Source organism: Lactuca sativa, chromosome 6 (assembly GCF_002870075.4).
Source record: "Lactuca sativa cultivar Salinas chromosome 6, Lsat_Salinas_v11, whole genome shotgun sequence".
In the NCBI taxonomy this organism is placed as follows: Eukaryota; Viridiplantae; Streptophyta; class Magnoliopsida; order Asterales; family Asteraceae; genus Lactuca; species Lactuca sativa.
In genome coordinates this window covers 5,430,125-5,450,467 of record NC_056628.2, presented here as the reverse complement: position 1 = coordinate 5,450,467, position 20,343 = coordinate 5,430,125, and the positions used below count along the sequence as shown (strand labels likewise).

Genomic DNA, 20,343 nt, shown 5'->3' with positions numbered 1-20,343 from the left:
TTATACCAAGGTGTAGTGGATTGTGTTAATGCTGGTGAGGTTCGACCGACTATGATAGGGCAACGTGTCGTGTTACCTGCAAGTTTCATCGGAGGCCCTCGTGACATGCGGCGACGATTTCTTGACGCCATGACTTTAGTTCAAGATGACGGGAAGCCTGACATATTTCTTACAATGACATGCAATCCAAATTGGCCAGAAATAAAAAATGAGTTACTACCTTGGCAGACGGCCCAAGATCGACCAGACCTTGTATCAAGAGTTTTCGTGCTAAGTTAGAGGATCTTAAGAAACAACTCCTCAATAAGCATGTACTTGGTGTAGTGGGTTCGTACGTTTATGTCATTGAGTTTCAAAAGCGTGGTTTGCCGCATGCGCATTTCCTCTTGATAATGATGCCTCCATACAAGCTTACTAATGCAGACCATTACGACAAAATAGTATGTGCTGAAATTCCAAACCCAATAAGGTATCCTAAAATGCACGAATTGGTCATCTCACACATGATACATGGTCCTTGCGGTAGCTTAAACTCTGATTGTCCTTGTATGAATAATGAGCAAAAGAAATGTCGTTTTAGATACCCTCGACAATTCAATGAAACAACGTTACAAGGAAAGGACTCATATCCTGTGTACCGAAGAAGAGATAATGGTATAGAGGTGGACATACGAGGCAATAAGATGGATAACAGATGGGTTGTCCCGTATAACCCAAAGTTGTTAATGATGTTTAACTGCCACATGAATGTTGAAGTCTGCTCGAGTATAACCTCTGTGAAATATGTGTTTAAGTATATTTACAAGGGCCATGACAAACAAGTTATCAATATTGATCCGGATGGACAACCAGTCGTTATCAATGAGATAAAACGGTATCAGGATGCACGATATGTCTCACCTCCTGAGGCAATATGGAGGATTTTTAGCTTCCCCCTTTCTCAGATATACCCTTGTGTGATGGCTTTGTAGGCGCATCTCCCAAATCAATAGTTATTTAGGTTCAGTGAGGATGATACACTGACTAGCGTTGTTGAAAAGGAGAGAGATAATAGATCAATGTTGACTGCTTTTTTTCTAAAAAATAAAGAAGATATTCGTGCAAGAGAATATAAATATAGAGATTTTCCTAAAAAGTTTACGTGGGATCCGAAGTCACATCGTTGGAATCATCGAAAACTAGGATTAATGCGAGGTCGTTTGGTTTCTGCTAATCCTGCTGAAGGGGAGCGATACTACCTTCGCCTACTTTTATTGCATATTAGTGGCCCTACGTGTTTTGAAGATCTCTATACGGTCAACAATATAAAATACCCAACATTTCGGAAAGCAGCTTGATATGTGCATATTTAGTGTGTTTTAAGTGTAGTTTATTATTCATATATTAGCTAAATTGTTGCATATTATGGACAAAAGGTACTTAAAAGTGTTAAATTGTGTTTTTCAGTCCAAAGATGAAGCTCGGAAGCGAAAGGAAGCAAGAGAAGCGGTTGAGAGCTCAAGAGTGGAAAGAAGAAAGAAAACAGCCAAAATAAAGCTTCTACTCGTCGAGTTATCTCTTGACTCGACGAGTCCGGTCGCGGATTCAGAGAGATAAGCATTCGGAAGTCAAGACAGTTATCAGGTTACGACTAATGTGAGAGGGACTCGACGAGTCGCCATATGACTCGACGAGTCGGTATGCATATATAAAGATAACTCGTTAATGCGAAAAGAAAAGAATTCTGAGAAGTTTCAGAAGTGTTAAGCTGCGAATAAGAAGCCAGAAGAACCCTAGAAGTCGACCAAAGAAGCTAGAATCCAATTCCGGGAGTAATTAAGGCGTAATTTCATCATTCTACTTAATTCTCTTGTTTTGTCAATATGATTAAGCAACTTGAACTTATTTGTTTGCTGTTATTCACCTTAGTTATGAACTAATTTCTTTATACTTCTGTTTGGGGATACAAAGTTGACAATATGGTTTGATTGATTGGTAGGATTAATTCTAAGTTGGTGATTAATTGTTATTTTAGCTTGCTAAAGAACCTTGTGTATGAATGATAATTTATTTTCTGTTAATAGGAAGATAGTTAATTAGCATGAACATCTATTAATTATCAACCTCATATGATAAGTGACCACTAAATCATATGTCTAGGATTAATGAATATGAAACTAGGATTAATAAGTAAATTGAGTAAATTCATGTGCAAGCTTGTAATATGATTATTGAACAAGAGGTTAATTAAAATAACAATTTAATTAGCTATTGCAAGTCTAACTTAACCCGAATAATTAATCTAGTAAATATAATTAAGTTAAGCAATTGGCCACTGTTTGAATTAGTTTATTTGCTAAGGATTAGGGTAGTGAACACAACTTAATCACTTGAATCGGTAACCAACGAAAGAATTAATCCATTGCACTATTACCTTAAAAGCAACCATAAAGTTAACCGAGTTGAACTAAACAGAAGTTTCTTTCCCATTATTGAACCTAGTTAATTTGTTCTTTTCTAGCCTTGCATTGGTTTTGTTTAATAAGTTTCTAGTCTTGTAAAACTAGAGAAAAACCCTTATTTGCTAAAGTAATTTAGATAGAATTAGTTTTTAATTTAATTTGTCGTTCCCTGTGTTCGATACCCTACTTGCTTGAACTATACCACAATTGATAGGTTCACTGCCTTTTGTGTGTTATTGGATAATTAAAGTAGGATTAAAACTAAGTGAGTTTTACACACATTAAGTTTTTGGCGCCGTTGCCGGGGACGGTTCTAAAATTAGCATTAAATTCTAATTCAATCGACCCTTTGTGTAAGATTCATCTTACGCAAAGTTAATTTCTGTTCAATTTTTTTTTTTTTGTTTAAGTAAAAAAAAAAAAAAAAAAAAAAAAAAAAAAAAAAAACTGATTTTCACGTGAACTCGCCGAGTGCATTCGCCCCGACTCGGCGAGTCTGACGCTGAATCAGATTAAATTTTTGTTCCTTTTTACGCGTTTTGTTTTGTTTTAAGTTGCAGTTAGTTCATGACCCGAGGATCTTCTACACCTCTAATTCCTCCTCTTGAAGATCCGGAAACCGCATTAAGAAGAAACAAAGGCAAAACCGTTGGAGAAACCACCTCTTCAAAGAACTCACCACTCAAAAACTTCAAATCCGTGTTTGGCAAGAAGAGGAGCAGCAAAGCAGGAGCATCCAGTGCGTCGTTGTCAACCGAAGATCCGATCCCGAAAGACACCGAATACGAGACCGAAGAAGAAAGCGAGCACACATCCGATATTGAAGAAGACTTAGCCACCGCAATGGCTAATATTGACGAGATCCCCATGGGGGAGTGGAAGAAAAGGATGCGTGATGACACCGGCCCGGGACTTGTGCAACCCGCAATCCCCGCTACCGCTACGTTCGAACTAAAGGGCCATATTCTCGCTCAACTCAAGGAGATACCATTTTACGGGAGAGATCATGAAGACGCCTATAAGCACTTAGATGAAGTAAATGACGTGGCGGATTACTTCAATGTACCTAATGTGCCCCGCGAGGTCCAGCTACTACGCATGCTTCCTGTCACGTTCAAAGGAGCTGCAAAGGATTGGTTGAAGTCACTCCCTCTCGGATCAGTTACTACATGGGCGAAAATGAAAGAAGAGTTCATAGATCACTTCTGCCCACCTTCCAAAATAGCCAAGCTAAAGAAAGCCATTGCCAACTTCGAGCAACAACCCGGAGAATCTCTTTATGAAGCTTGGGAAAGGTACAAGAGCCTACTTAGAAATTGCCCACACCATGATCTAAATAGCCAACAGGAGGTCTCCATCTTTTATGATGGAGTTAATGTCACCACAAGGCAACTACTCGATTCACAAGGCCCGCTCACCCGAAAGCCACCTCCGGAAATAAAGGAATTGATTGAAGAATTCTCTAAGCACTCTAGAGAATACCACAACCCGAGGAATGAAGTGAGTCGCGGAGCAGTAAATTCGGTAAACGATGGTATGGCGGCGGTGATAGCGAAACTCGATAGCCTAGACCGAAGAATGACGAAAATGGATCAAACGATCCATGCTATTAGAGTTGGATGTGAACATTGTGGCGGTCCTCATCTTACTAAGGAATGTGATCGAGACGAGAATGGAAATAAGAAAGCTCAAGTATGCTACTCTAGCGGCGATAGATATGATGAAGACTGGAGGAAACCGAAGAAGGAGTGGCTCCCATACGAAGAGTACAGAAAGGCTAAGGAAGAAAAATATAAGCAGAGGGAGAGGGGTTATTATCAAAAGGAGGAACCGGTGACGGACAAGAAGACGAACTTAGAAGACATACTTACAAAATTCATAAGCGCGTCCGAGAAAAGGCATAATGATCACGATGTAGCAATGCAAGAAACCAGGAACATGTTGAGGAATCAGCAAGCTTCCATTCTCAACATTGAGAAACAACTGGGCCAACTTGCACATCAAGTAAACGAAAGAAGACCGGGTCAACTTCCGAGCAACACCCAAACCAATCCAAGGAACGAGAACGTGAGCGTTATAACCTCCAGCGGTGAAGAAGAATTGGCAGAAACACTAAGGGTTTCCAAAGGGAAGGCAGAAAAGGAAGAAGAACCAGAACGAGAAGAACTCGATCCGACTCGCCGAGTCACCAAAATGGACTCGACGAGTCCAGTCGGGAAGGATAAAAAAGCAAGTTTTCTGAAGACATACAACCCTCCTTTGCCATACCCATCCAGAGCCATTCCTTCAGAAAAAGTTCAAGCCTATAGAACCTTCATGGAGCATGTTAAAGCCTTACAAGTCAATATGCCATTCGTGGACACAATGCTCCAAACTCCCAAATACTTTAACTTGCTTAAGGGTTTGTTTGCTGCTAGGAAAGATCTTGCTGAAGTCGCGGAGATATTGATGAATGAGCTACCTGAGAAGAAGGGTGATCCGGGTAATATAGTAATCCCGTGCCAATTTGGCAATGATGTTTCCACACGAGCTTTGGCTGATTCAGGGGCAAGCATTAATTTGATGCCCTATTCATTTTTTAAGAAGCTAAATTTACCAGCGCCAAAGCCGGTAAATATGAGAATCCATTTGGCAAATAAAACAATTATTCATCCACAAGGCATATGTGAAAATCTCCTTATCAAAGTAGACAAGTTTATCTTCCCAGTAGACTTTGTGGTGGTGGAGATGAAAGAAGACCCCGAAATACCAATTATTTTGGGCAGAACATTCTTAAACACCGCATGTGCCCTAATTGACATATCCGAGACTACTTTGACATTAAGAGTGGGTGATGAGTCGGTGATGTTTAAAGCTAATCCAGAGATCAAGCAAGAAGAAGAAAAGCGAGAAGAAATCTCATTTATCCAATTAGATGATGAGGTATTGCAAAAAGAGCTTGATATTTTATTAAAAGAAGACCCAAGTAAGTTCACGCTACACTCAGAAGAAGTTTCAGATGCTGACAAAGACTTGGAGGAGCTAGAAAAGCTACTGGAAGGAGCCGACTCAGACAACGATCCAGAATTGATGAAACCCGACCCGACTCGTCGAGTCGTCATAATGGACTCGACGAGTCCAGTCGATCTGGATAGAAACTTGACCAAAACTGATCTGTTTGTGAATAGTCCTTCACATACCCTGGTTTCAGTTACTGTTTATGAAGAACAATTGGCAGAAGAGGAAAAAGGAATGGAGGTGCAACACGCCAATGTGGCATGCATTGATACGATGCCATTTGGAAAAGGGTTAAGCACGGGAAAGAATGCAGGAATAAAGGATAGGGAGGAAGAAGCTGATCACCAATTCACCACTAAACCTAAAGCACGGACCATCATGAAGTATGAAGTTATCAAATTTAAAGAAAAGGAGGTTCAAAAATTGGTGAAAAAGCATAGGTTGAAAAAGAAGAAGAGGAAAAGAGAGGCCCAACCAGCTGAGGATGATACAACGAAAAAGAGAAGAGACGAATTGAAAAGTGCTTACAAGAAAAAGATTCACGCCTACAAGACCAAGTATAAACCACAAAAAGTGAGGCGTACATTCCCGATGCTTGAAGATGACAAAACGTGAATGGGAAGGAGTCTAGCTAATGACTCCTCAAAAAGAAGCGCTTGGCGGGAGGCAACCCGTTCAATAGAGTTTGCTTTCTTTTACTTTTTAGTCTTCTTTTTATTTTTCGTTTTATTTTCCATTCGTTTTTATTCTTAAATCTTCTAAATCATCGGACATGTCTGCTTGAGAGTTGCATAGCTTAAGTGTGGGGTGAAATGATTCATAATAAACAGAAAAATTTTGAAAAATATGCAAATTTTTAAATGACTCGCCGAGTCTGACCACGACTCGACGAGTCCACATGGATTCCAGAAAAGCATTTAACTTCGCGACCAGACTCGGCGAGTCTAACCACAACTCGACGAGTCGGTCTTATTTACAGAAAAAAAAATTAATTTCGAAATTACTTTTACATCTGGTAAATAGGGTTTTAACCCTAAAAATTCAATTTCAACATTACACTCGCCGGGTACCCCCATTCGCAAACACTCTCAAGCATTCAAAGAAATCTTCAAATCTTCTTCAATTTCTCAAGGTTTAAACTCAAAAGGTAACAACTTTCTTCTTGATTTCTAAAGAAAATGAGAGTATAAGGCCATCTATGCCTGCAATTGCATGTAAAAAAACCCGTTTTTGAAAAATAATGAAATTCTAGGGTTTCGATTTTTCATGAATATTGTTGTTTTGAATGCTTAGTTTGACCTTATTACTTAGTAGGAAGTCCTTGAACAAAAACCCTTGACAGAAATTACAAGTTTTAAGGTCCAATTTCATGCGACCCGTCGACTGACTCGTGCAGGTTACGTGACTCGTCGAGTCATGCATGGACTCGACGAGTCCAGTCGATTTACAGAAACCTTCCAGTTTTTAATTATTTTCTGTGTTTCTGGGTTTTGTGTGTTTATTTTGCAGAAATCATGTTCAGAAGAGGACAATCTTCAACTGGTAGCCAAGGGGAGTTTCCATGGTTAAACTTCCCGCAAATCGAATCCCCTTCAACAATGAGGAAGTGGAAGAAGAAGCTCTCCGACATTAAGAAGAAGGAGGTGTATGTACCGAACAGAATTGATTGGGAATGGCTGCAGAGCGTTCGCTATGAAGAAGAACTAGCTCCTTACCTTTTGAAGGAGTTCCAACATGAAGGCAACAGCATGGTGTGTGATGGGTGGAGCCGGGTCTTCCGCATTCAAGAACCGGTTTATTTGGAGCTATGTTTAGAGTTCTTTTCCACGGTATCTTTTACCGGGGGAGTGGATGTGTATCACCCGACGAGCTTTACTTTTTGTCTTGGGGGCGAGTATCGTCAATGCTCGGTGGTGGACCTTGCCTGCCGACTAGGGATCTATGATCAACCCTTAGTGACAACAAACATCTTTCGGGCTTTCTTGGCAAACACTCATATGGCGTTCCCCGATGGAGTCACGAGCACGGGTTGGTGGAACACTATTGGGAATAAAGTTTATATCCCGAAGTCCGCGCAGGAAGGGAGCATCCGATCCCCGACCCACCGCCTCATTCACCGCCTTATTTCCTCCACTATCAACCAAAGGAAAGACGATGACAAGGTCTCCAACCTTGATGTTTTCTACCTTTGGAGCATTATCACACCCGGCGTCTTTTGCAACATTCCATGGTGTATTGCTTCATACCTTTCGGAGGGTGCGGTCAAAGATCGCAAAACATCGCGCATCAATGGAGGCATGTTTGTCACCCGTTTGGCTAATTCATTCGGGTTGATGAACCGTGGTGCCTGGAACCTCATGACTTTGATCCCGACACCCCCATTTAATCCTATTCTTTTCCGCAGGGCCCGAATTATTGAAGACTATGGTGGTGGCCATTATGCCATCCCAAATGATGACCCGGTTGTAGGTCCTGAAGCACCGGGAAGGAGGGTGCGACCGAGAAGGGAAAGGGATATGGAGGATGAGCCGCCGGTGATTCCGGTAGAGAATGAAGATGTACCAATGGATTGGTACAACATAGAGATGAGGCGGATGCAAGATCAATTGGCGCGGGGGCTAAATTTTAGCAATCAATCCCACATACGACTTTTTGACCACTTCCATATTCCACATATTGATGGTGGGAATTATCCATATATTCCATCGTGGGACGAGAGGATTAGTGCACGCCATAGCGGAGCGGGAGGAAGTGGAGCCAATAACGATGATGAGGAGGATGAGGATTAATTTTTTTGTGTTTTTGTGTTTAAACAATTTACATTTTTTCATTTTTATTTTATTTTTGGTGTGTATGCTTTAAAGTATTATTTTGTTTAATAGTTGTTTGCTTTAAGTATTTTCAGGATTGCATTTTGATTGCTTAGGATGAGGTAAATCATGGTTGTTTTTCGTGTGAGAGCGAGTCAAGGAAGCGAGTTTTTAACGTCAAAGTGTCAAGTCCAGTCCTAGGGGGTATGAGCAATTGAGTCCAAATGTGAGGAAGGGTTAAAGAAGTTTTTAGAAGCTAAAACAGTTGCAAAATACCAAGATTTTTCGTTCAGTGGCCTACTCGACGAGTGCACTAAGCAGACTCGCCGAGTCGCCTTGTAATTCTACATATTCTGAGACGGCGCGCTGGTACTCGACGAGTCCATCATCAGACTCGACGAGTCGATCATCTTTTACACCAATGGACTGCTGATTTGATGCTGCTACTGGTCCCACTTGCTCGCTTATTCTTCCATTTCCTTTCTTGAAGATCTTACACTAATTTGGAGCGACCCACATGAGTTTTGACACCCAAGGCATGGATGAGATGTTGCCATGTCTAAAGTTGATTGAAGTTGGAGCTTAACATGGAAGTGATCAGCCTATCGACTGCTATCCCAGGGGAGTTTGTTCCAATTCCCTCTTTATTTTTATTGTTCTTTATCATGCATAATATGCAATGAGGGCATTGCATTACATAAGTGTGGGGTAGGGGGTTGGTTACATAATAGTCAATTTTCAAAAATTTTCAAAAATTTTGCATACCAAAAGTATTATTTAGGATTTAATTAGAAAATTTTGGTAAAAACTAGGATTCCATGTTAGATTGTGTTAATAATTGCATGACAACCCAAATGTTTAGTTGAGCCTATATACGTTCTAGTGCATTTGTGGCTTCCTTATTCTAGTGAAATCATGAGACAAAAACACGACCTTGCTCAGCCTGAGGGATGCAATATGTTTAGCAGCCTAAACCTGAAATGTATCCAGGAAAATTTTTATCATTAGCCAATAAAGGTTGAGATTGAGCGCCCTTGCTTAAGCATGTAGGTTTTGAGTGAAAAAAAAAAGAAAAGAGAGAAAAAATTACAAGAAAAGTTATAAGAATTTTGGAGCATCAAAGTTAAGTATGAAGTTCAAAGATCAAAATTCCAAAAATCCAAAAAGTTGAAGATACCAAAAGCTAGTACAAGTTGGTGAATTCAAAGATATCAAAGATCAAATGTCAAAGAAGTGAAGAATTCTCAAAGAATTCCATAGTGGTATCGGATAAATTGTAATTTTCTAGAATATGTATGCTTGGGTTGCTCGATTAAAAATACCTTGAGGTTAAGAGGTTTTCTGAGGATGGATTCGGAGGGTTGCATAAAATGAGCATAGTTCGGGGTGAGTGGGTGAATGTTTATGAGGATTGTGAGTATTTGGAATATGGGGGGTTCTTTAGGAAAAATTTTAGACACAAATGCATGCGTTGCGGTCTTGGCGTAATGGCTGGGTTGGATTGGAGTTATTATATGTGATTCTAATGTGTTAAAATTCAGTTTTGCTTGAGGGCAAGCAAAAGACAAGTGTGGGGTATTTTGATATGTGCATATTTAGTGTGTTTTAAGTGTAGTTTATTATTCATATATTAGCTAAATTGTTGCATATTATGGACAAAAGGTACTTAAAAGTGTTAAATTGTGTTTTTCAGTCCAAAGATGAAGCTCGGAAGCGAAAGGAAGCAAGAGAAGCGGTTGAGAGCTCAAGAGTGGAAAGAAGAAAGAAAACAGCCAAAATAAAGCTTCTACTCGTCGAGTTATCTCTTGACTCGACGAGTCCGGTCGCGGATTCAGAGAGATAAGCATTCGGAAGTCAAGACAGTTATCAGGTTACGACTAATGTGAGAGGGACTCGACGAGTCGCCATATGACTCGACGAGTCGGTATGCATATATAAAGATAACTCGTTAATGCGAAAAGAAAAGAATTCTGAGAAGTTTCAGAAGTGTTAAGCTGCGAATAAGAAGCCAGAAGAACCCTAGAAGTCGACCAAAGAAGCTAGAATCCAATTCCGGGAGTAATTAAGGCGTAATTTCATCATTCTACTTAATTCTCTTGTTTTGTCAATATGATTAAGCAACTTGAACTTATTTGTTTGCTGTTATTCACCTTAGTTATGAACTAATTTCTTTATACTTCTGTTTGGGGATACAAAGTTGACAATATGGTTTGATTGATTGGTAGGATTAATTCTAAGTTGGTGATTAATTGTTATTTTAGCTTGCTAAAGAACCTTGTGTATGAATGATAATTTATTTTCTGTTAATAGGAAGATAGTTAATTAGCATGAACATCTATTAATTATCAACCTCATATGATAAGTGACCACTAAATCATATGTCTAGGATTAATGAATATGAAACTAGGATTAATAAGTAAATTGAGTAAATTCATGTGCAAGCTTGTAATATGATTATTGAACAAGAGGTTAATTAAAATAACAATTTAATTAGCTATTGCAAGTCTAACTTAACCCGAATAATTAATCTAGTAAATATAATTAAGTTAAGCAATTGGCCACTGTTTGAATTAGTTTATTTGCTAAGGATTAGGGTAGTGAACACAACTTAATCACTTGAATCGGTAACCAACGAAAGAATTAATCCATTGCACTATTACCTTAAAAGCAACCATAAAGTTAACCGAGTTGAACTAAACAGAAGTTTCTTTCCCATTATTGAACCTAGTTAATTTGTTCTTTTCTAGCCTTGCATTGGTTTTGTTTAATAAGTTTCTAGTCTTGTAAAACTAGAGAAAAACCCTTATTTGCTAAAGTAATTTAGATAGAATTAGTTTTTAATTTAATTTGCCGTTCCCTGTGTTCGATACCCTACTTGCTTGAACTATACCACAATTGATAGGTTCACTGCCTTTTGTGTGTTATTGGATAATTAAAGTGGGATTAAAACTAAGTGAGTTTTACACACATTACAGCTCTTGAAAGAGGCTTAATAGAGTCCAATGATGGTTTGTCTCAATGTCTTACAGAGGCATCTTTGTTTCAGTTTCCCAATGCTCTTAGAAGGTTGTTTGCAACAATATTGAGTTTTTGTGAGCCAGGAGATGTTCGTAAGTTATGGCATGAGCACTACAATGGACTTTGAGAAGATTATAGACGACAATACGGCAGTGTTGAGAGAGTCCAAAATATGGTCCTCACTGAAATCATGGTATTCCTACAATTTATGGGTGACCGCATTGATGATTTTGATCTTCCAAAAATAAATCAAAATGTCAATTTAGAATTTGGAGTTTTTCGTGAGGTACAATAAGAATGCTCTATTGTTTTAGAACATGAACATTTACAAGCCCGAGATTCTCTCAATCCCGAACAAAAGTTTACATATGATGAGATCATGCGGCATGTCCATAATGATATTCCAGGAGTGTTTTTCATAGACGGTCCTTGTGGAACAGGAAAAACATTTTTGTACAAAGCTTTACTTGCTAATATTCGTTCGTGTGGTCATATTGCACTCGCGACTGCTTCATCTGGTGTTGCGGCTAATAACATGCCCGGGGGAAGAACAGCTCACTCTCGCTTTAAGATTCCTATCAATCTTGAAAATAACTCAGTCTGTAAGATTTCAAGACAAAGTGGTACTGCACAACTACTTCGGACTGCAAAAGTAATCATTTGGGACGAAGCGTCGATGGCTAAAAGACATGCATTGGAGGCGGTTGACCGTACAATGAAAGATATCACTGAGGTGATGCTCCCATTTGGTGGAAAGATAATGGTTTTGGGAGGTGATTTCAGACAAGTGTTGCCGGTCGTCAAACGTGGAACACAAGCACAGACTGTGGATTCTAGCATACGGATGTCACCTCTTTGGTCTTTGATTACCAAGTTGCGGTTAACTATAAATATGAGAGCACTAACCGATCCATGGTTCTCAGACTTTCTATTACGTGTCGGTGATGGAGTTAAAGAAACGGTGCACGGAAACTTTATTCGCATCCCTGATGATATGGTAATTCCCTTCACTAAAAAAGAAAAGTCATTGCATGCTTTGATTGATGCAATCTTTCCATCCTTTGAAATTAACAGATCTGAACCAGATTATACAATTTCGCGTGCAATATTATCCACAAGAAATGATAGTGTCGATGAGATTAATGATTATTTGATCGGCCGATTCCATGGAGAAGAGCGAATTTACTATAGTTTTGATGAAGCCGTGGACGATATAAATAACTTCTATCCTGTGGAATTCTTGAACACGCTCAGTGTTAGTGGTTTGCCCCCTCATTACTTAAGACTGAAAGTTGGATGCCCGATAATACTGTTACGGAATCTCGACCCGTCAAATGGATTATGTAACGGCACCCGATTGATATGTAAAAGTTTTCAGCACAATGTCATTGATGCCGAAATAGCTGTTGGTCAACATGCTGGAAAGAGGGTATTTTTGCCAAGGATTCCTCTAAGTCCTTCTGAAGATGACATGTTCCCGTTCAAGCTGAAGAGAAAGCAATTTCCAATTCGATTATGTTTTGCAATGACAATAAATAAAGCTCAGGGGCAAACAATTCCAAATGTAGGAATTTATCTTCCAGAATCGGTTTTCTCGCATGGCCAACTTTATGTGGCATTATCCAGAGGGATATCACGTGCCACTACAAAAGTATTGGTGAAACCCGATGAACAATTCAATGGCAGTGAAGTCTATACGTCAAATGTCGTGTATAAAGAAGTGTTGCATGATAAATAATGACTAGCCAATCATGTGTTCATATTCATTTTTAAAGAATCACAACTTTTCATTTTTAATTATTTTTGATTTCGTTTCTAGTAGCATGACTCTTATTGATAATTGTTTATGTGTAGCAAACTATTTGTGCAAAAACACTAATCCTATATACGAACTAATGTCTAAAATAAAGAAAAATCGCACCGAATCCAAATAAGTCATTCCTTTTATTTACTAAAACCAACATAAATTTGGAGTAAGCCGGTCAAAAACTTGACGTGAACAAAGTCATGGTGTTAAAATATGAAAGATACAACAGTTATTTATAATGAATCCCCCGCATCACTTTGTTTTTGGAAACGATGTTGGTTTCTTCTTGCTACCAAATATGATGTCATTTATTACCTATAGCGCGCACACACACAAATATATAATAACTAAGGAATCATTAGACCTTGTTTATATAAACTATAAACAAATTTTAAAAATTAGGTGGCTCCTAAGATCCACCTAAGTTCTAATTGACTCACCACTATATAATAACTAAGGATTCATTAGACCTTGATATATATAATCTATAATCATCTTTTCTATATTAATGTATAAGCATCTCCACAAAAATAACCTAGCAAATCGTATTTTAAAAGGAACTATGACGTTATTGTCATCCTTTCACCGTCACATGAAAATCATGACCATCAAACTAAAGGCATTGAGATATTAATGGAGCACATAACTTACCTTCAAAGATGCTGATCCATAGCAAGATCGCAGTATCACACTGTCACTACATAAAGTTCTTTGTGTCTTTCAAAGATGCTGACTCATAGCAAGATCGAGATTACTAAGATACATATGGAACCTCAATTGGTTGTAAGAACATATGATCTCTTCCTTGTATTGTAATGAAATCTTTTTTTTTTCTTTTTTGCGTAAATTACACTTTTGGTCCCTACGGTTTACATGGATTCGCACTTTTGGTCCAACCATGGAAAAATGGGCAAGACATATCCCTATAGTTTCCTAATCTTGCAGTTTTGGTCCTTAATCCATATAAATAGACTATATTGCTCTTTCTAATTTCTTTTTATATTTTCTTTTACTCACTTATAAATTTTTATATCATAAAAAATAAAAAATATACACCAACCACCCACCTCCCCTCACCCTCTACCCCAACCTCACTGTCCCTCTCCCCTTCTTCTTCCTTCCTCGTTTTTGTTTCACCCCGTTCAAGAGTGTTGCTCTATCCCACATTTATTCTTCATATTTATTTCTTCATTCTTCTTCCTAATTGACATAAAATCATAATATTGGTAAATGTTTGAAATTGGTCGTTGTGGAGCATATGAGCATTTGGTTGCTGTAGGAAGCAACGAAGTCACCAAGATGGGGTGGGGGGCGGGGACCACGATGAAGAGTAGGATGACGACGATGGAGAACATGTCTGATACAGTGTCGAGGATATGATACTTTCTAAGTTTGGACGATGTGAGTTTGAGTTGATGATCCAATTGTCATAATTGGTATGTTACTAGGGTTAGAAATAGAAATTGGCGAGAGATGACATGTCTACAGTTCGTCGTAGGGAGAGAGGCTGAGACACTAAAAGAGGAGACAGAGGATCTATGAAATCATAAGGCGATGAATCAAAAGGAGCAGGAGGACTAAATCACCAGCCATGATCACTGCCATTGGATCTCCTTTTGCTCATATGGAGTAGATGAACTGGAATAAATGTGCTACGATTTTCTCATGGAGGTGTCGATCGGTGAAGGTAAGAGATGAAGCAACGGTGAAGACTAAAGCTCCGAGGATGTTTCCGATGGTGAATAAGAGAGATGGACTTGATCGGTTGTGGTGGGGGTAAGGAGGGAGTGAGGGTGAGGTTGAGGGTGGACGGGTGTGGTGTATATTTATTATTTTTATTTTTGTTATCAAAATTTATAATTGAGTAAAGAAATTAGGAAATGCAATATAGTTTATTTATATGGATCAAGGACCAAAACTGGAAGATTGGGAAACCACAAGGACATGTCTTATCCATTTTTTAAAGGTTGAACAAAAAATGTGAATTCATGTAAACCACAGGGACTTAAACTGTAATTTATTTATTTATTTATTTTTTAAAACAGTATGTTAATATGTAGTATTCAGTTTTATAGCTTGATTTCTGTATCTTGACATTATAAATATGTATTTGAAAGCTTGACCATATGTTTATTTACAAGTTAAGTTTGATAAACTTGGCGACTTTATGAATTCTTAATTGTATGAACAAGTTTAAATTTTTTATTTTGTTTTTGAAAAAGTATTTGGATTGACGTAGAGATTAATGGGCTTAAAAAGCTCATGGGCCTACAAATTTATAGCCCAATGTAGTTTATGCTAAAATGTAAAATCCAATATCTGCCGGCAACCGCAACTAACACAACAACTGTTGTCTAGACGGTCGATCGGAATAATCCGCCATGGAGAAACCATCGCGGCCGCCACCACCACCGTCAACATCGCTCCTCCGCCACCTAGTCAACTTTGATACAGCTGTTTCCCTCACTCTCTACAACCTCACTCAACCCATCCTGCCTCGTCCCTTCCTCAAACTTCTTGAAATCTCCGGCGACGGCCGTCTCTTCTTCCCTATCCTCCTTTCCCTCCTTCTCTCTCCTCTCCGATCCGCTTCTCCTCTACTACTGACCTTACTTGTTAACCTACTTATCGGATCTCTGCTCGATCTTATTCTTATAGGTCTCATCAAACATATCGTTCGCCGGCCCCGCCCTGTCTATAACAAACACATGTTCCTCACCTTCGCCGTTGACCACTGGTCTTTCCCCAGCGGCCACGCTTCTAGAGTTTGCTTCACCGCTTCCTTGTTTTATCTTTCCTCTGATTTAATCCCAAGTATTTTCCTTCAATTGAAGTCTGGCATGTTAGGATTGGATGAATTTGAGAGTGTTAAGCGTTTAAACGTGCTTGTAATAGCCTGGGCTACTGCTACGTCGGTTTCTAGGGTTTTGCTTGGACGGCATTTCGTGTTTGATGTTGCTGCGGGAGCTGGATTGGGTGTTCTTAATGCGTCATTCGTCTTTCACTTCCTGAATTGTGAGTTTTTTAGCTCGATCCTTTCCAGGAAATTGTAGTGGTAAATCTAATTTCTGTTCAGTTTTTATGGTGTACAATTCATATGAGAATTCATTGGAATCGTATTGGCTACATTTTCATCACACAATTGTAGAGATCTCATTGTTGTATAGTATTTGTAGTTAGAACTAATTTGAATTGGTTGAGTGATTTGTTGAATCTTTCATGATGATAATAACATCTTCAGGTTCTGTTGATCTTGCTATCTCTTATACTGATGATAAATTTACAAATTCACCAGCTCAATGTGTATGTTTGGAAACTGCATTCTTAGAAAAACTCTTCCTCAGATTAAGCTAAACCATCTTCATTCTTTCAAAGATTTGCTTATTGCATTCAGGAATTGATGCAGTAGATGGTGTATGATCTTTAATGAGGAATCAAAGTGGAATCTTACACATCAGTAATAATGAAATTATCTATCAGTAAATACTTTGAGCAGCTATTGATCAATTTTCAACTCAATCTAGACATATTTCTATAATAAACCATTATACCACTAACCAACTGCAGACAAGTACTTGAATATATTTCAATTATAAATTAGCAATCATTTGCAGTATGGGTTCTCAAGGCCTATCATTGTAGTCTTACTTAGTGGATGCCATTCTGCATTATTTGATCTTCCCATGATGTTGATATGAATGCACCATGTAGAATTGTTAGCCTTTTGAGCTGTAAATGATTGAGTTATAGAATATGGCCCAATTACATGTTGATGTGTCACACATTTTTTACTAAATTATTATTTTCTCTTTAGAAATTTATATCTAGACATTGATTGTTAGCAACTACTTTAAGTAACTAGAAATCTGTTTACTGATTATGATTTGCCAATAAACAGTTAACTATTTGACAATTGTAGCTATTTACTTTAAATATGCTGCTCTTGAGTTGAATTTCTGTACCCTTTTGGGAATTATAAGATGTTTATTTATTAATTTATTTATTTAGATATCACTCTTTTATCAGTATAGGCTTTATAATAGCATGTATTTAGGTACTTTGTCTATAAAATTCTATGTAGTGAAAAAAGTAAATTTTATTATATATGATTGCCACTTATAGGAGTTGATATGATGGGGCTTTTCTTATCATCTATTATCTTTTGCACATTCATTCTCTTTTTATTAATTTATTTTATGCAATAATGCTATTTTTATTTCAGTTATGCCACTCTATGCCATTAATGTGACTCATATTACCACACTCCATTCATTCAGATTCAATATACATGTTTATTTTCAGAAGTAAATATGCAAAACCTTATTTATTATATATATATATATATATATATATATATATATATATATATATATATATATATATATATATACACCATTAAACATGCAAATTTCTTTTATGTTGTTACATAATACTATAGTTATTTGTAAATCTTAGAAAGTTTCATAATTCAAATTTTTTACCATTGTGCCCTACATACAATGAATAAAGCTTCTTTAATCTACATGTCCCACATAAATAGGATTCCCTTAACCTCTCTACCTATTTTCACTGATTTTTTTTTATTTAATTTTCTGCACATTTTTAACATGGTAATATGGGGTAAGGGCATTAAAGACATTTCTAACTTTTTAAGTCTTATTATCAGTGAGAAGTTTTTTTTAAAGAAATGAAGTCTTTACTTGTGTTTTTATAACTGACTTTTCTTGTTGTGGCTCTTAATGTGAAAAGGGTAATTTCGGAAATATGATGAAATTGGTGTCATTTGCATCCAAGAGATGGGTAGGGGTCTTTTTTAAAGTGGAGTACTGAATACTGATTTTGGTCAAACTTGGTCAGAATCTTGAAATGGGAATACATTCATTCACTAGTCAAATTTGATCAAATCTTGAAATGTGAATGAATCATTATGAGTCTCATTTCTTATACTTTATTGGGTTGCAGCAAAAGAGGACCACATCTGGAAATTTTGACCAAATATATATATGTATATATTTAAAAAAAAAATATATATAAATTTTTTAGAAGAAAATGAATCTACTTTTTCTGTGTGATTTTAATAACTCAATGTTGATTCATGATTGATGGTAGATATAACATGGGCAGAGGGATTCAGAGGTTAATTTAGACTGACAGTTTTGAAAGAGATGTGCAGGAAATTTATTTAAAAAAAAATAAAAATAAAAATTCATTTGTGGGCCCCACTTCAGTACAAATTAGATGCAGAGAAAAAGGTTAAAATTTAAAGCTCAGGTGCTTGTATATCTGCTTTATTTATTCTGTAAGGCTCTTTTATTTTATTTTATTTAATTCATTAATCATTACTTGAGGTATTTTTGGAAACATATAGCGGAAAAACAAAGCTTATTTTTGAGCTCTCTCATCAGACTTTCAGACTTTATTTTCCTGACCTATCACAAAAAAAAAAGATATTTTTTTTAATGTTTTTTTTTTTATTTTTTTTTTATTTTTTAACTTTATGAGATTTTGCCTTCGGAAAAAATACCCAAATTTATTACTTGGTTCTCTACTAAAATTTGTTTTGGGAAAATTGTAGGGGTTTTTTTTTTGGTAAAAAAAGACTTTTGATTTAAACTCGAAAACATAAAAGTTTTACTTTTTTTTTTAATAATTTTTTTTCCGTTTGTATTTATTTATTTTAAACATGTTTTTGTTAAGCAAGCAAAAATTGACCAAACTTGCTAACCCGGTATAAAATGTTGAAATGATTAGACGGGTCAACCCATTTAACTTGATATATGATATATAATTGAAAATAACATTTTTTTTAGTTTTTACTAGATCTTGTTTTAGAACATAAATAAAATAAAATGATTTTTCTTCTTTTCGAATATTTATTTAATTTAAAAAATGAAAACAGAAATCAACATACACGAACCAACCGTAATATTCTTGTTTCTCGAATCTTGAATTAGCTCGATTCTTAATCACGAAAAAAAGATAGATGATTTTCTTTTATTTTTCACTTTTACCCTTTGCTTTTATTAAACAAACAAAAAAAAGTTTCTAAAATATTCTTTATAGTACAAAAAACAAGACTTGATCATTGTTACAAAAATGTCCCCAATGTGCAGTAAATAATTGTACCTAAGATCACTAGAACAATCCCATGACCCGATCCAATGCAATCCAATGGCCACAATTAAAAGTTTCCATGCACTTTCTCTGTCCATGCGCATGTTCTTCAAAAAATAGTCCTATGCTGTCTCTTATTTCATTTATTTATACTATTTTTTTTTGTTGTAAAATTCCATGTTTATTTCTGATACAACGATCACATCTCCACATTCACCATGAAAACACATAAGCATGTTGTAGGTCCATTTCCTTTTTATCGTTTCCCCCCACATTTCACATAATTGGAATCCAAGATTTGTAAAGTTTATTATTCCGAAAATGAAACAAGAATATTATTTGGACAAAATGAATTGGTTTAGAATTAGGAGGTTAGGATCACAATGTGGTTTATTGTATTAGTTAATTGTAAAAGGGTCCATAGTGTCGTTAAGAAATTGATGTTTTTATGTATATTTTGAGACTAAATGTCGGGTGCATAGTGGTTGTGTTGTGACATGAATGATAATTGATAAGCCAAAGGTTGAAAGGAACCGAGGTGTAGGGTAATTAGATTGTCCTTTCCTTAGTTGGTTATGGCCTATGGGGTCAAATTGTTGGTCCCCTAAACTAATGCTAAGTTGTCAAGGGGTGTATGGTTTGTAGAATATTTACAAATGAATGAAATCTGTCAAAAGAATACATGAATTGGAATATGAAAGAATCGTGATTGTCGTATGTCTCGTTGGTAAAAAATAAAATGTGATTCAGTAACGGATGTGTCTGTGTACATACGTGCATAATGAGGGTATTTAGGGTATTTAGGTATGATAATTAAAAGGAATAATTCTATTTAATTCAATAAGGGAACACTTATATTGAACTTGTCCAAAGCTCATCATGTACAAGTAAATCGCGGGTAATATTTTGGTATGCCTACATTTGAATTTTGGACATCTTGTTATTTTTTAAGTGTAATTTTTAACTTAAATCTTATTGAGTCATAATTAGTTTCTTTTTGCTTATTTTGGAATTATTTTGTTCACAATTTCACAATTAAATTGATATTTGGATGTAATCATTATGATGACCTCATCGACCTCAAATAGTTGATTTTTTTGTTTGATTCTTAAAAACTGATGATTTCTTTTGTAGATCATGAATAATCTATTTGCTT

The 20,343-nt window shown here is 36.7% G+C and overlaps 3 protein-coding genes across 3 annotated transcripts; all 3 read left to right on the top strand.

Moving 5' to 3' along the window:
* Positions 1–395: 395 nt before the first annotated feature.
* On the top strand, positions 396–971 carry LOC111886894 (uncharacterized). The gene has a single exon (XM_023883135.1). The coding sequence runs from the start codon at positions 396–398 to the stop codon at positions 969–971; it is 576 nt and encodes a 191-aa protein (XP_023738903.1).
* A 10,674-nt stretch (positions 972–11,645) lies between these two features.
* Positions 11,646–13,004, top strand: LOC111886895 (ATP-dependent DNA helicase PIF1-like). The gene has a single exon (XM_023883136.1). It carries the CDS (start codon positions 11,646–11,648, stop codon positions 13,002–13,004), a length of 1,359 nt encoding a protein of 452 aa, XP_023738904.1.
* A 2,378-nt stretch (positions 13,005–15,382) lies between these two features.
* LOC111886936 (probable lipid phosphate phosphatase beta) lies at positions 15,383–16,324 on the top strand. Its single transcript, XM_023883176.3, has one exon. It carries the CDS (start codon positions 15,455–15,457, stop codon positions 16,124–16,126), a length of 672 nt encoding a protein of 223 aa, XP_023738944.1. The 5' UTR covers positions 15,383–15,454; the 3' UTR covers positions 16,127–16,324.
* The last annotated feature ends 4,019 nt before the right edge of the window (positions 16,325–20,343 follow it).

What these genes read in the sequence shown, in the direction of transcription:
- LOC111886894 (XM_023883135.1), top strand. Translation starts at nt 396, where the DNA reads ATGCCTCCATACAAGCTTACTAATGCAGACCATTACGACAAAATAGTA.
- LOC111886895 (XM_023883136.1), top strand. Translation starts at nt 11,646, where the DNA reads ATGCGGCATGTCCATAATGATATTCCAGGAGTGTTTTTCATAGACGGT.
- LOC111886936 (XM_023883176.3), top strand. Translation starts at nt 15,455, where the DNA reads ATGGAGAAACCATCGCGGCCGCCACCACCACCGTCAACATCGCTCCTC.